At 38.4% G+C, this 15,497-nt stretch overlaps 1 protein-coding gene across 1 annotated transcript in view; it reads right to left on the bottom strand.

Annotated features, from left to right (window-relative positions):
* CEP135 (centrosomal protein 135) overlaps positions 1-15,497 on the bottom strand; it is a 2,183,066-nt gene that overhangs the window by 2,004,261 nt on the left and 163,308 nt on the right. The window contains 1 exon segment of the mRNA XM_044062480.1: positions 8,798-8,988. Within this exon segment, the coding sequence (XP_043918415.1) occupies positions 8,798-8,988 (191 nt within the window).

Genomic DNA, 15,497 nt, shown 5'->3' with positions numbered 1-15,497 from the left:
GGGACAACATGTACAAAATGATGACAGGAAGGAGATGGGCGATTTTGAGGATAAGGGGGGGAACTCCTAGATTTGGAAGGTAACAGTCCCATCGCCATCTGTATACGTTTTGAATGATTTCTAGTACCCAGGAATTTCATGTGACCAAGTTCCAAAAAAGAGAAAGGCATAGAAAGTTGTCAGGATGTAGACAGTGATGAACTGCTCATCCTTATTTTCTTAAGAGTTGCCCTGACATTGCTCCTATGACTGTTTTCTTGACTTTTGTTGGGATGGTTCAAATAGGTTTCTATAAAAAGGCCCAGGACTGGAAAGATAGTTTTGGCGATATTTGAAAATAGGGGACTGAAAATTGTGCTAGACTCCTGAATCTGTTTCTGCATCTCATCAAATCTCATCAGTTCAGCTGATGAGCCAAAAAATAATGCTTCATTATCATCAAGGAAGCATTAAGAATTTGGGATTTGACATCCACAGGAAGATTTGGGGATTTTAGCCATTCACATATACGCATCACTATCCCAGTTTTATCAACTCAACGCTGCATCCATAGTATAAGGACATTTTAAAGAATGTTTAGTGACTTGAGTTATTGAAAAAATCATGGAAAATAACGAGGATTTAAGGTCAGAAGTTAACCGTCGTATCAGAAAATGTTGCCAGGTGATAATCAGCCATGTGTGCCACACAATTAACTGTTCTGAATGCTAGGGTGGAAGATGTATATACCTTATTTCAATGCCTGTGAAAAGCCCTGCTAGCCTTATCTAAGAGTACATAATTAGTGGCAGTAAGGTGCATAGTGCCAGTGCCTTTGATTAAGGAGACAACAAAAGGGTCAACTACAGGGTTGTGGAAAAATACTCGAGTCTGAAGCACCTTCTAAAGTCTATCAAGCTTTTTAAGTGCAGCAGCTCAACAGTTAGGAGGGGCTCCGTTGGCTTGGTTGGCTGGGGGTTTGGTCAACATCAGTTTAATTGACCGCATTTGGTTGATTATACAGATCGTCAACAAGTGTGCAAGCACAACAATGCCTGGGTAGGGAAATATTCCCTTTTCCTGGGGACTATGCAGTTTCGCAGTTAACATATATAACTAGCTGAAGGGGGTGCAGGAGGGCTTGCAAGCCTGAAAAAAACATTGTAAAGCTGCTTGCACTGAGGTTCTTCCTCAGCACATGCATGTGTAGTAGGTTGCTGACGTTTTGTTTTTTTTGTTTTTGACATACAGTGGTTTACCTTCAGGATATCGACGTACGCATTAGTCAACCAACTGGAGGTAAATTATTAGCAGAGGTACATTAAAGACATCCTCTAGCACACCAATGTTAGGAGGAACAGAGAAAGGTTTAGCAGTTTCCACACGTAAAAGATCATCTTACCATCTGTGTATCAGATATTTTTTTCACCTCCCATGGGAAGAGGTCTTTCGCTTCTCCTATGGTGTCAGAAAAAGAAATTTCCTCCACTGAAAAATCTGAAGAAATATTTTCTTCACAGTCTGAATCTAATACATTAAAAAAAGAAGACACCTTGGAGACATAGTCCAGCCCAGTGTACTCAATATGAGACATTCACTATTGGGAGAGGATGATCTCTTCCTTTTTGAATGGAAAGAACAGGTAAAGCAGACTGAAGTGACTGATAGGCCTTAAAAAATACCTTTAGCAAAAGAAAACCACTCCTTTGAACCATAGATGATGCAGTTGTAGGAGGAGAGAAATGTTTAGTTTTCTGCATCTTTTCTTTTAGAGTATTTAAAGAGAAATTCAAAGTAAATTCTGATATATGGACTTCAAAGTGTACTCGGCACCTCTTCCCTGACTGACACAAGACGCCATCAGGCCATTCTGAAATCACCAAGCAAGGATTTCCCTTCTCAGTAGTAGGTATACGTGCGGGCCCTGGAGGACATGCTAAATTTACAATCCTTAACATTGTCCTGAGGAGCAATGCAAGAGAGAGCAGAATATGAATGGTGCAAGGACTTCCATGACGGCAAAAATAAACAAAGTCACTGGAACCATGAACCGTTTTCAGTAAAAAGTAAAAATGTATCGACTTAAGAATCCACACAAAAGTTAAAATCACACTAGTAAGTTTCGCCCTTGTAGGCTTCTTGAGGCAAAATGAATAAATGTATTGAAACAACTTAGGCTCATATTCATTAAACCGGTTTCTAAAGCTGCCTTAGCATTGCTTTCAATGAAACACCGCCATTCAAACCAGGTGTTATATGTGCTCCTAAGTGCAATATCTAATAAAACTCTTCTAATTCTGTGTTCTATACAATACAAACATTATAAAAACAAACCAAAATTTGATAATTACATTGTTGTTGATTCAAAGAATGTGTTTAAAGTCAATGTTGGATGCACAATAAAATTATCTGGAGAAAAAGACAAACTTTTTTTTTTTTAACAAAGTAAAGAATATATATTATTTATATATATATATATATATATATATATATATATATATATATATATATATATATATATACATATACATATATATATATATATATAAATATATACATATATATATATACATATATACACACACACACATATATAAATATATTTATCTGTATACACATACATACACACACACACACATACACACACAGAAGGTAACAAAGAAAACAACTGTTCCTATAAAATATCTTACAATAGTTGCAAGTTTAAAAAAACAGAATGCCACATGGCTCTTCCTCCAGACGGTTTGCTCACAAACCTTAGAATGCTGTACCCCAGTTAATTATATAAAAGACATTTAGCAAAACTGAAGTGCATGCCTGTGAGACAACACAAGCATACATACACTCCAGCAAGAAAGCATACAAAAAGTACAGTTGTGTACACTTACCATAAATGTAGATGTTCGAGTGCATTCACTGTTGCAGTCATCACATTTGGGTTAAATGCTTACAGTAGCCCTCAGTCTGCCTGATTATCAAAGTCTTGGGTACTGCGTCAGTTGCCGTCTCATCTTCCATGACGTCAGGTAGTCAGGGGTATAAAGCATGCAGCCGATGCCATTACATCAGTTTTTCTTGCGCCAGATGTCAGGTGCCCCCCTAATGGGAAGCAATTAAATATATATATGCAAGGTTATACCTCCAACAAAAAAGCAAATACACCAAAAAGCTTTTAAGCATAGTAAAGGAGAATAGAGGTCTAGCCAAAAGAAGGCTGGAGGGAGGGTAACCAGGACTGCAACAGTGAATACACTCAAACATCTACATTTATGGTAAGTGTACACAACTGTACTATATTCTTCGTATTTCACTGTTGCAGTCATCACATTTGGGTAAATTCCCAAAGCTAAGGATGGGAGGAGGAATTTAGATTGCATTTGGACCAGCTATAAGGCCCTGCAAGACTGCAGAGGCAAAGCCAGCTCTGAATTTAGAGAAAATTGGCAAATGGTAATGCTTGGTTAAAGTATGTACAGAACTCCATGTAGCAGCGTCAAGGATGTCCCTGGTAGGGACACCTATGAGAAAGGCTGTACAGGTAGATGCAAGCCCTGGTTGAGTGTGGTCTTATCCCCTGTGGGGTAGGCTTTCCATGCTGCTTATAACAGAAATGAATGCAATGGCCTATCCATTTAGAAATTATTTGCTTTGAAATGACCTTCTCCTCTGCCCCTGCAGCAAATGCCACCAGCAGTTGTTCAGATTTCCTTTGAGGTTTAGTCCTGTCCAAGTAAAATCTAAGTTGTCTGTGCATATCTAAGGAGTGCAGTATCCATTCCCCTTTGTTCTGTGGATTAGAAAAGAAGGTTGGCAAATGAATGGACTGATTAAGAGCCACACTGGATGCTACCTTGGGCATGAAGAAGGGATTGGTCCTGAGGGACACCCTGTCCGCATGAAAGATGATGAAAGGCTCCACTGCCATAAGGGCCTGTAATTCAGATACCCTTTTTGCTGAAGTGATGGCTAAGAGGAAGGCTGTTTTCAAAGAAAGGAATTTTAAGTCTGCACTTGCAGCTGGCTCAGAAGGAGGTAGAGTGAGTTTTTGTAATACAAAGTTGAGGTCCCAGGCTGGAGTTGGGGCTCTGCTGGGTGGTCTTAAGTTTTTGGCTCCTCTGAGGAACTGCTTGAGCAGTGGATGAGAGGAGGGGTGGTTCTGTGTTGTAACGAGCTGAAATGGCTGAGGCATGAATTTTGATGGAGGAAAAAGAAAAGCCCTTGTGAAGCATCTCAGTTAAGTATTGAAGAATCCGAGGTAAATTGGGCGCTGCTGTGCCCATCATTCGAGTTTGGTTCCAGGAACAGAATCTTTCCCATTTTTCAGCATAAGATTTTCTAGTGCTAGGCCTCCTTGCCTCCAAAATGACATCCAACACTTGTTTGCTGAGGGATGGTAACAGAGAGATTAGGTAATTAGCCAGGCTGCCAAGTTCAAAGTTTGAAGCTGAGGATGCAGAATCTGGCCCCTCCTGCTGGGACAGCAGGGTAGGGGTCTGAGGCAGGTGCCATGGAGCCAGCAGTGACACACAGCACAAGAGGGGGTACACAAGTGTTGGCGTGGCCAGTCGGGTGCAATCAGTATCATCCTTGGTTTGTCCTGTTTGATTTTAGTAATACTTTGGAGAGGAGAGGCAGAGGAGGGAAGGCATAAACTGATAGGTTTTTCCAGTTGAAGGACAGGGCATCCACATTCCAGGCTTGTTTGTGGGGAGTTCTTGTGCAGAATTTGTCCAATTGGTAGTTCTGGGGGGAGGCAAACAGGTCTATATCTGGGCTCCCCCATTTGTTTATCAACATGTTGAAAATCTTTTGTTCCAGTTTCCACTCTATGAAATTTCTGCTTAGTTCGTCTGCCAGTGTATTTAGCTTTCCTGGCAGGAATTGAGCCTGTAGATGCACTCCGTAGCTCAAGGCTGTGTTTCACAGAACCAGGGCTAGTCTGCAGAGTTGGTATGAATGGGTACCCCCCCTGCTTGTTTATGTACCACATAACAGTGGTGTTGTCCGTCTTTACCATTAATTGTCCTGGACGAATGTGGTCCTTGAAGGCTGTCAGAGCATTCTGTACAGTTAACATTTCTTTTTGATTGATATGCAGGTGCACATGACTTGGGTTCGATTTGCCCTGAATGTACTTCCCTGCCAGGTGAGCTCCCCATGCATAGTCTGATGCTTCTGTTGTTAGGGTTTGGGTGGCAGCGGGTAGAGGGAATGGTAGTCCCTTGTTTTGGTGGCAGGCCTCTGCCCACCAAAGGAACTCTAACTGTAGACAAGGTATGATAGGAATCATTGGTTCTAGATCCTAAGAATGCTGACACCATATGCTTTTTAGACACCATAGTAGTTTCCTCATATGCAGTCTTGCATATGGAATTTGGAGAAGGCAGGAGGCCATGAACCCCAAGGCTTGCAGTATTTGCCTTGCAGATAGCAGGGTTTTTGTGGCCATTAGTTTGAAGTAAGTTGTCAAATGAATCTGTGAGGAAAGCCATCTGGGAAGTTGTGTTCAAGCTTGCTCCCAGGAATATAATTTGTTGATAGGGTATAAGATGTGATTTCTTTTTGTTTATGGTATACCCCAGACAAGTTAGCACCTTTTGTAAAAATGCCAGATGATTCAAAAGTATATCCTGGCTTTCTGCCTGAATTAGACAATCGTCCAGGTATGGGTATATTTGAATATTTCTTTGCCTGCAAAACGTAATGACTGGAGCTAGGCACTTTGAGAATACCCTGGGCGCAGTAGATAAGCCAAAGGGCAGTGCAGAGAACTGATAATGCATGTAGCCTGCTTTGAAGCGTAGGTATTTTCTGCAGGATTCCCTGATTGGGATGTGCGGGTAGGCTTCCTTTAGATCCAGTGTTGCCAACCAGGCATCCTTGCCTAGCACAGGAAGCAACTGGTGAAGGGTTAGCATCTTGAATTTTGGGATCATCAAAAAGGTGTTTAGGATAGAAAGGTCCAGGATAGGATGCCATGAGTTGTCTTTTCTGGGTACCAGGAAAAGTCTTGAGTAGAAACCTTGTCCCTTTTCCTCTTCTGGTACAGTTTAAATAGGCATTATGCTTAAGAGAGAGAGTACTTACTTTTGAGCCTCCTCCCACTGATTTGGGGGTAGATCTGGCCAACCGTTTGGGTTTGGTAACATGTGGAAGTAAAATCTGTATCTTTGGGAAACTATATTTAAAACCCATTTGCCCTGGGTAATGAGTTCCCAGTTTTTTGCCTGCAGAGCAATCTTTCCCCCTAAAGGAGCAGTCCAGTTGGAGAAGGGCTTGGAAGTTTTAAAGTTAATTCATTGAGACAGTTTACCATGGGGGGGGGGGGGTCTTACTACTCCCTGATTTGGAAGTGGGAGCCCCCCACTGCTTAGTCCTGTAAGTACCCTGGGACTGAAGCCTGGGTGTTCTGCTGGTTCTGGGTTTCGGCTGAGAAGGCCTGGAAGAGGCAGGAAAGGACCAATTCTTACAGAGCCAATGCCTAACTAAATCTTGGAGGCTGTACTTGTAGGAAATCTTTAACAGTTTGCATAATTTAGCTTTTTCCTCCATCTTTTTAAGTACCTCTTTCTGCTTTGTTGCCAAACAGGCATTCCTGATTCAAGGGATCATCAAGCAATTTAGCTTTAACATGATCTGGCAAAGACTGCTCCTTAAGCCAAACATGCCTTCTAAGTACAGACTCAGTGACAGCAGCCCTGCAAGAAGCCTCTAGTGAATCAAAACCACATTACAAAGTATGTTTTCCAACTTGTTCAGCAGAATGCATCAAATCCTGTAAATCCTTATTTTCAGCACAGTCAGGAATCAACATAATTTTCTGTTTAAGCAATCCAATAATATGCTGTTGATACTTTAACATATGAAACTGGCAGTTTAAGGCTCTAATAACCAGGGTTGCAGAAGTGTATACCTTCTTGCCCCATCTATCCAGTGCCTTGGAATCTCGATCATAGGGGGTAGGATTTTTGGCAGTAGTAGCTTTAATGCCCTTGGGTCCCTGTGAAATAGTCTCAGGATCCGCAGTAGGATTTTTAAAAAGGAACTTGTAAGAGTCAGGAACCCTGTAATATCTATCAGGTTTTCTGGGAGCAGGAGGTAAAGAGTCAGGGGTCAAGCTAGATTCCGAAAAGGCATCATCAACAATGTTTAGTACAGGGGGGATAGCTAAAGGCCTGTGCTGTGGCAGGAGTAAGAAATCACTAAGCCTCTTTTTAGAATCAGAGTAATCCTGGCTTTCCCAGCGAAAATGCTCCCTAAGAGTATGCAAGGTTTCACCAAAAGAGAAATCCTCTGTAGAGGAAGCAGAGGGAATAGAGTCCTCTGCACCAGAATCCTTACAGGTAGACAATAGTAAATCCTGGTCATCAAAGGAAACAGAACTTTCAGAATCCTGATCAGAAGTATCATAAGCAAATTCAGTCCTAGGTCTCTTAGAGGGGGAAGGTTGGCTTCCAGTGATTAAAGTAATAAGGTCTTCAGCCATTCTTATAATTTGTTTTTTAGGCATAGAGGCCTGACTATGTGGTCTGGGTGTCTGTTTTCTAGGCATTGTTCGAGTTTTAGGCCTTAAAGAAGAAGATGGCGTTGGTTTAATATGCAAGTCAGTAAGTCTGAATACACCCTCAGAAGCCGGTGCCTGCACAGCGGCTCCGGACCCATCCAAGGTAGAACAGCCGAAGGTTCCACAGTTGAAGCATCTCACGGCATACAGGACTCCGAATGGGTCTAGGTAGAGGCCTGCGAATCTGAAGTAGCCGGTATCAGGGGCTTCGAACGCACCTCACTGAGTACCGGTGAACTGGCGACTAGCTTAGGAGAAGCATCCTCGGTAGCTTTGGGCCTAGGCAGCCTGTCTCTGTCTTTATCTTTGCATTTGTTCGGAATGTTGGTAGTCGGATGGCTTACCGAAGACATATCTGGATAATTCATTGGTTCATAGGTAGGTACTAGGCTATCGGCCCAAGGGCCTATGTAAGCCTAGCCAGCAAGGCTCCATAGCTTAGGCCACCCAAGAAAGTTATTTTCCTGTGCCATTGTCCAGCAGAGACACAGAAGTGATCCCCGGGGTGTATTTCCTATTTCAAATCCATTCATCAAGATTTTTCTTGAAGAGTGCCAATGAAGAACTTTGCTTGACATAGATGAGTAGCTTGTTCCAGAGTATAGGAAGTCTCTGGGACAGGAATCTATCCCTCCAAGTACCAAAATATTTAAAGTGTAAATATACCGACGACAAATAGTTTGTTGTTTAAATAAGGCACAAAACCGACAACGAGGTATGTCATGGTCAGGGCCTAGGCAAGGAATACAGTATGAATGAAAATCTTTATGAGGTACTTGCTTTCCACATGAAATACAATTATTGAATTTTACTGACATTGGTTTAGAGCAAGAAAAAGTTTCCCCAACGGGGTACTTAGCTTTAGTTGAAGACTTCGGTTCTGATACTCAAAAACGAAAATTTCAGGAGTTGGATGACCAGCACTTGAGAACTGCTTCTGCTTCGGGCACCGCACGGCAAGAAAGACTGATGTAATGGTGTCGGCTGCATGCTTTATACCCCTGACTACCTGACATCATAGAAGATGAGACAGCAACCGACGCAGGACCCAAGACTTTGATAATCAGGCCGATTAAGGGCTATTGCAAGCAGATAACCCAAATGCGATGACTGCAACAGTGAAACACAAAGAACATCTTCCATTTCCTAAAATTACGTAGAAATATAAAATTTAAAAAAAATGACAGTGTGTGTGGTCAGAAAGAGGGCACCCAAGTACAGCTTTTTTTTTTTTTCTAAGTATTCTAGACTTACCTCTGATTTGCTGATCCGAGCCTTCCTTCAACTTTAAAAGGTCTAAATGGAGCTCATTATTTTCTCGGACAAGTCTTGCATTTTCACTTTTATATGGTTCCAGGACAGCATCTAAATTCTTGCTTTCCTTCTCAGTTTTCCCAACTGATAACTTGGCATTACGTAAACTCTCTGTAGTATGTACTAAGTCACTATAATCAAACGCCTTTTGTTAGTAAGTGCACAGCAAGGTTTCTTAGAGCTAGCATTAATACTGACAAAAACAGTTAAAATGTTATTTACAGAATGATTATTAATATGTAAAACTGAAGACAAATATAATTTGAAATGCACATTAGTAGTTTCTGACTCATATATGCTGTGATTTAACCATTTTCATTTACTACTCTAGGTACAGCTATAAAAAAGCATATGTCCTGTTACTGGCTGGGGCTTCCAATGCTCTATGTGAAAAACTGCACTACATTAAAACAATAAAGCATTAAACAAACCTATCAAAGGCCCCAATTCTAAAAGACTTGCTCCTGTGGAACTTGCTCCAGTGTAAGTCTACTTCTCAGACAGGCCTTAAAGCAGAGTAAGTCACTCACACAGAGAGAAAGTCGTTTGGAATCTGACACAGAATATGAATTCAATCAGTAAAACTTTGATGAATATCTCTAAAATCTAAAAACATTGGTTAACAGGTATTGTTTCAGGGTATCTGCAAACTTTTCCCCTTAGTATTCTCTTTTCAGTCTTCTGTGGATAGGGATGGCTTTATTATGTACTGTGCATGCAAGGGACACGTACATGCTTACAACTGCACCATACGTTAGGGTGAATGTAATTTGTGTCACTTTTTTTTTATTAATTTAATAATTTAAACAATATGTGTGCATCCTACTCATTTATGAGGGCAAAATGAAATTATTTTTTGAAACATTGTCACTTTTTTTTGTTCCGGCTGCATTGAAGAGGTGGAAGTTTATATTCTAGCCACTGTTGATACAAGTTTCATTTTTCTGCTTACTGGTGCAAAGAACATGGCCAGTCGCAATTTTTATTTTTACTAGCTACAGCTGCATGGGCTTTGTTACACTAGCTTATTTGACTAGGCTTCGGGTACACAGATTGCATTATCCACAGCTCAGGTTTTGGAACAAGTATTCATTATATAATGAACAAAAGATATTCGATTGGCAGAACAGATGGTAACGTGGTAAAATCATAACACAATGAAAGAGAAAAGAATTATTTCGACACTTACAAAAATAGGTATGTAAGTAAAACTTACAAACAGCAGATGTTAAAAATATCACGGCTTAAGTAGCCTTAGCTATGCAAGATCATAGGAGGTTACTAGTCTAATGGCTCTGGGACACTTTCAAGCCTAGCCAAGTTAACCCTTGTGCCCAAGAGTGTGTTACAAGTAGACACTAAATCAGCACCTATTACCCATATCTAAGAGGGACACAGGTGGTACCCCTGGAGTGAATTTACAGTTTCCCATCCAAATTACGCTTAAATAGGGTCAAAGAGGGGCGCTGCTCAACATGAACTGGAAGTCTGTTCCAGAGATGACGTAACCTCTGCAAGATAAATATGTCCCTCCAGCAAGTTCTATTGATGTCACAGACCAGGTTAAGGTCTCTTGTGTGTGACATGTGTAACGTTTGACTTGCAAATGTGTAGCATTTCCATTAAGGCAGGGTTGAATACAGTCTTATATGCAAGGCACAAGTTGCCTCTGAGCAGTCTGTTTGAGACAGAGTAAAAAAAAAAAAGACAGGGATTTCAGTCTTTCTGCATATGATGTGCTGGAGACCTTGAATTTTTGTTGTAAAAAATCTCTGCGGTCTCTCGAACTGCTGCAGGTGCTTAGAGAGGTACATACCAAAGGGAGTACTGTACTCTATTATTGGCCGGATGAGAGAAGAGTACAGAGGGGTTATAACCTCCTTTTTTCTGGAGGCAATTGTTAGATATTATGAATATAAGGCTAAAATTAACTCTGTTGTAAATATGCTGAAAGAAAAAGCTTGCTTAAATGCAGAAACAGAGTTTAGTAATATGTGATCAGCAGTCATACTAAATGACCATGGCTTGGAAAATAGGGAACCTGCTGAATGGACATTTTTCCCTTACAGACTTAAAAACAGGATGTATGCAAGAGCAAAAATGCAAAATCTGCTTTTAAAGAATGGACAATGACACAGTGGCAATGTGTTTCCTCAAAAATATGTTTTTCTGCATGGAAAACAGGACATGATCAGCATTGGCACAAGAACAGATTTCTTATACAAAGATCCAAATAGAATACAGGATGTTCACACTGTCAGAACAATGTGTTTCCTCAAAAACATGTTTTTCTGCATGGACAACAGGACACTTATCAGCATTGGCAAAAGAACAGATGTTCTTATACAAAGATCCAAACAGAATACAGGATGTTCACACTGTCAGAAAAGCTGGTCTCTTACAAGACATTGTTAAACAAGGAAGCTTAGTATTGTTTCTACAGGATGAGCAATTCTCCAAAATAGAATATCAAGAGGAAATGTATATGTTTATGCATGACTAAAAGTGTATATAAAGAGCTGTATAAATCCAGTTATGTTAGAGGTATGGTAAGGACACAAGTCCTGAGGTAAATGTTATATCTCTCACATCATCTGTACTATATGAGAAGTAAAGTTGGAACAGTACTTTAAGCTGCAACGTTGTTCCATTTGGTTTATTATAAAAAGTTATTTGTTACTGCTCTCTAAAGTTGATGCTGCAAAGTATATTCTCTCATCAGTGTATATTCTGCAAGTTTATGTATGCAACAGACTGTGAATGCAAATATAACCAGACTTTGAATTTTAGCAGAATCCAGCCAGCAAGACTGAGTGTCTTAAGAAGACTTCAAATCCATCACACCAAGCAGTAAGCAGCTCCATGTAATTTTTCAATGGCAAGCTAGCCTGCATTTGAACCTACAATCTGCAATTCAAACACAGGGGGAGTGATGGTAAGCCCTGCAGAGGGTCACTTCAGTCAAATTGCAGTAACTAACATTTGTACGTATGTGTAAATCCTAAAGAGAAGTACTCCAGTTTATGCAGCTTAGAGTAGTAAAGTTTTTTAGACGTCTACAATTCGGAGTGAGACTAGTTCAAGAAATTCACAGTGCCATAAATTCTTCAAGAAAAGGTGAATGTCCACTAGCACAGTAGTCCGCTGCCTGTTGTGCTTCACCAGCTTCTCAAGTGACTCTGAAAAATTTCTAGCCATCAGCAACAGCAGCCTAATCACCTGTTTTCTTGCTAACTGGTAAGACTTTTTTCTGTGTCACATATTTAGTGTGGATGATGTTAAACAGTTTGTATATTCTTACATAGTTTGTATATTCTTACATAGTTTGTATATTCTTAGACAGTATGGATATTATTTATAATTCATGCAGGAGTAAACCAAACTTTAATAAATTGCAATGTTGATATACACAGCACATTAGTAAATGTAAAACCTTATTAGGGCAGGTTGATAGTAAGGCATTATGCAAATGTATTACAATATTTGACTGGTATCTCAAAGAAAACCATGTGGAATATGACAAATGTTTATTGTGTGCTTCAACAAAAACTGCATTTTGTGTATTATGCCATAAAATAATATTGCATCATATTGCTAAAAAAATAGACTGTAAAGACAGATCTGTTCATGATAAAGAATTAACTAAGGGCAAAGTGTTTCCATTACATTCTGATGTTGAACAGTTATGTCCTGACACCACATGTGAGTCAAATCAGTTACTGATAGAACCCCTAGTACATTTTGTTACAAAGAAATGTAATAAACTTCTAAAAGACAGACACAATGAGTTCAGGAAGCTTAGACAAGTTATACACACATCTTTTCAAAGTGCATAGGAGTTTCAAATTCAGCAGAACAGCTTACTAAAGAATGTCAGAAAGACCATGCAACATCACAAGAAATTCAACAGCAGTTGCAGGATAAAGGAAATAAATTAGCTCAACTGACAAAGACTGGGAATTTCCTGCATACACAGTTAATCTGTGCAAAAGAAATATATTTTATAATATGTTTATGTTTTGAAAATGGTTAAGCATGCATGCTAGGATGGCAGGGACATGACATGCTTGTATAAAGATATACATATACAAGACAGACATGCATGTGTGTTCTTTTCATCTAGAGTACATTTGTTTACAATGCACAAAAGTAAAAGGCAGACAACAGCAAATATAAATAAACATATGTTATAATTGTACAGTAACACCAAACAGTTAAAGTTCTGAATTTTAAAAATAAATAAAATCACAGATGGTATTAGTCAAACAGTTTTTGTAAAATTAATGGCAGGACAGTTAAATAGATAAATAAATAAAAAAATACTGAAATCCATGTAAGGTAATTGTAAAATAATGTCTATTTATGTTGTATAAATGCATAGTTATGCAAATCACAATCACATTAAAGGAAAAATGCCAAAAGAATTAACTATAGTTTACAGAGTATGAAATGTGAGCTCAGACCTTCCTAGACTGAATGAATAGTTAAAGGAAATGTTGAAAAGATAAGATAAACAACAAGACTGATTTCCAGGCAAGTTTTTCTAAAGCATCATTGTTATTAAAACATACTTGTTGCATCAAGTACAGCCAGCAAATGGGCTATAGTATATATACAGTTCAAATAAATTGTGCAGGAGGGTGTAAATACCTACTAGAGGTAATATACAGTGAAAGCTTTATTTAGTAACCTAATAAAATAAATGTATAACCAAAGTGTTGGGCTGACATACATTCTATTCTCACAGCATAGGGCAGGTAAACAGTGCTGAAGTACTACAGGGGGAGGGGTACTTTCTCAGTTTTACACCGACTGTATAAGGGGGAGGGGCACTTTCTCAGTTTTACACTGACTGTATAAGCAGTACTGCACAAGGGTCTGAAATAAAGCTACAGGAAAAATAAACAACAAGGGTCTGAAATAAAGCTACAGAAAAAATAAACAACAAGGGTCTGAAATAAAGCTACAGAAAAAATAAACAACAAGGGTCTAAAATAAAGCTACAGGAAAAAAATATCTAATTCCTTCTTGACAATACTCATTTATGGGGGGAAAACAGGTATTAGTGTATTAGAAATACTGGTAAACTGGATTAAACCTGACAGGATAAAATATTTTACAAGTTGTTAATAGCTATCATAATGGTTATTATTGTATTGTTTACAATTAAATTGTGTTTACAACCTGTTAAATTGTAAAGCTATACAAAAGATGGTTTAAAAAACAAGAGATGATTTAAAATTGCTTTATTAAAGCTATACAAGAGAGAATAAAGATATGCAAAATGCATAAATGTTTCTAATAGCAAGAATGGTCACTATTTTTAATATGTTTTTGGCAAAACAATGCTGGTATAAAAAAGCATGAACATTTTTAATTGTTAAGTATGTAGTTTAAAATAACAGGACATATGCCTTTGGTGGCAATTCCACTAGATATTTCTAAAGAGACATAAGAATTTTCCAAGATTTTGCTCAATATTAATGTTATTAAATTTGTAAGATTAGACTAAATGTACTTTACAGTCTTTGTATGTACAAATGTAGAAAATTTCAGTGCAAATGATAGTCTTTGTAAAACATATTTAAAGAAAACAATGGGTCCAAGATACCTACTAAATTGAAATGCATAAATAGCAAACAGTCTGTGTAAATACATACTGTACAGGATACATCGTAATAAGTTCAAAAGTAATTTGTCAAGTTGTAATATCACTGGTTTTACCCCAGGAAAATAATTGCTTTCAAATATTTATTATCTAAGCCCAGTTCAGTACTTTACCAAGATGTTAATAGGCAGTTCAAAGACATGACCACAATGTTATGGTTAAAATGACATTAAAACTGTATATTTTCAGCATTGTATAAATGCTTGCAGTAGCACATAGTTATTGTCTCTTATAGTTAATTCAACAGTTGCAAAGAGTTAATGAAACAGTTCTAAGTCATAAATTAAATTCTGTGATTGCAAAAGAATAAATTGAGCAAGTTAAAAAAAATAACATTAAAGCAGACACAGCTCATAATTGATAAAATATTTTCACAGAATGGTCTGCAAAAGAAAAAGTTTTAAATACATTCAGTTTTTGTAGTAATACTTAATATCATTGTATTAACTATGTAAAATTGCATTTTGACTTGTATCAAAAGAAGACTATAGGTTTGTTTCTTAATGTGTTTTCTATATAAAATGTTTTGAGTATGTTTAAAAACAGAGGGGAATTGTTAGATATTATGAATACAAGGCTAAAATTAACTCTGTTGTAAATATGCTGAAAGAAAAAGCTTGCTTAAATGCAGAAACAGAGTTTAGTAATATGTGATCAGCAGTCATACTAAATGACCATGGCTTGGAAAATAGGGAACCTGCTGAATGGACATTTTTCCCTTACAGACTTAAAAACAGGATGTATGCAAGAGCAAAAATGCAAAATCTGCTTTTAAAGAATGGACAATGACACTGGGGCAATGTGTTTCCTCAAAAATATGTTTTTCTGCATGGAAAACAGGACATGATCAGCATTGGCACAAGAACAGATGTTCTTATACAAAGATCCAAATAGAATACAGGATGTTCACACTGTCAGAACAATGCGTTTCCTCAAAAACATGTTTTTCTGCATGGACAACAGGACACTTAT

Source organism: Protopterus annectens, chromosome 2.part1 (genome assembly GCF_019279795.1).
Source record: "Protopterus annectens isolate FY-2018-M chromosome 2.part1, PAN1.0, whole genome shotgun sequence".
Classification (NCBI taxonomy): Eukaryota; Metazoa; Chordata; order Ceratodontiformes; family Protopteridae; genus Protopterus; species Protopterus annectens.
Note: the sequence above shows the minus strand (reverse complement) of the source record. Positions and strands in the feature narration are given on the sequence as shown.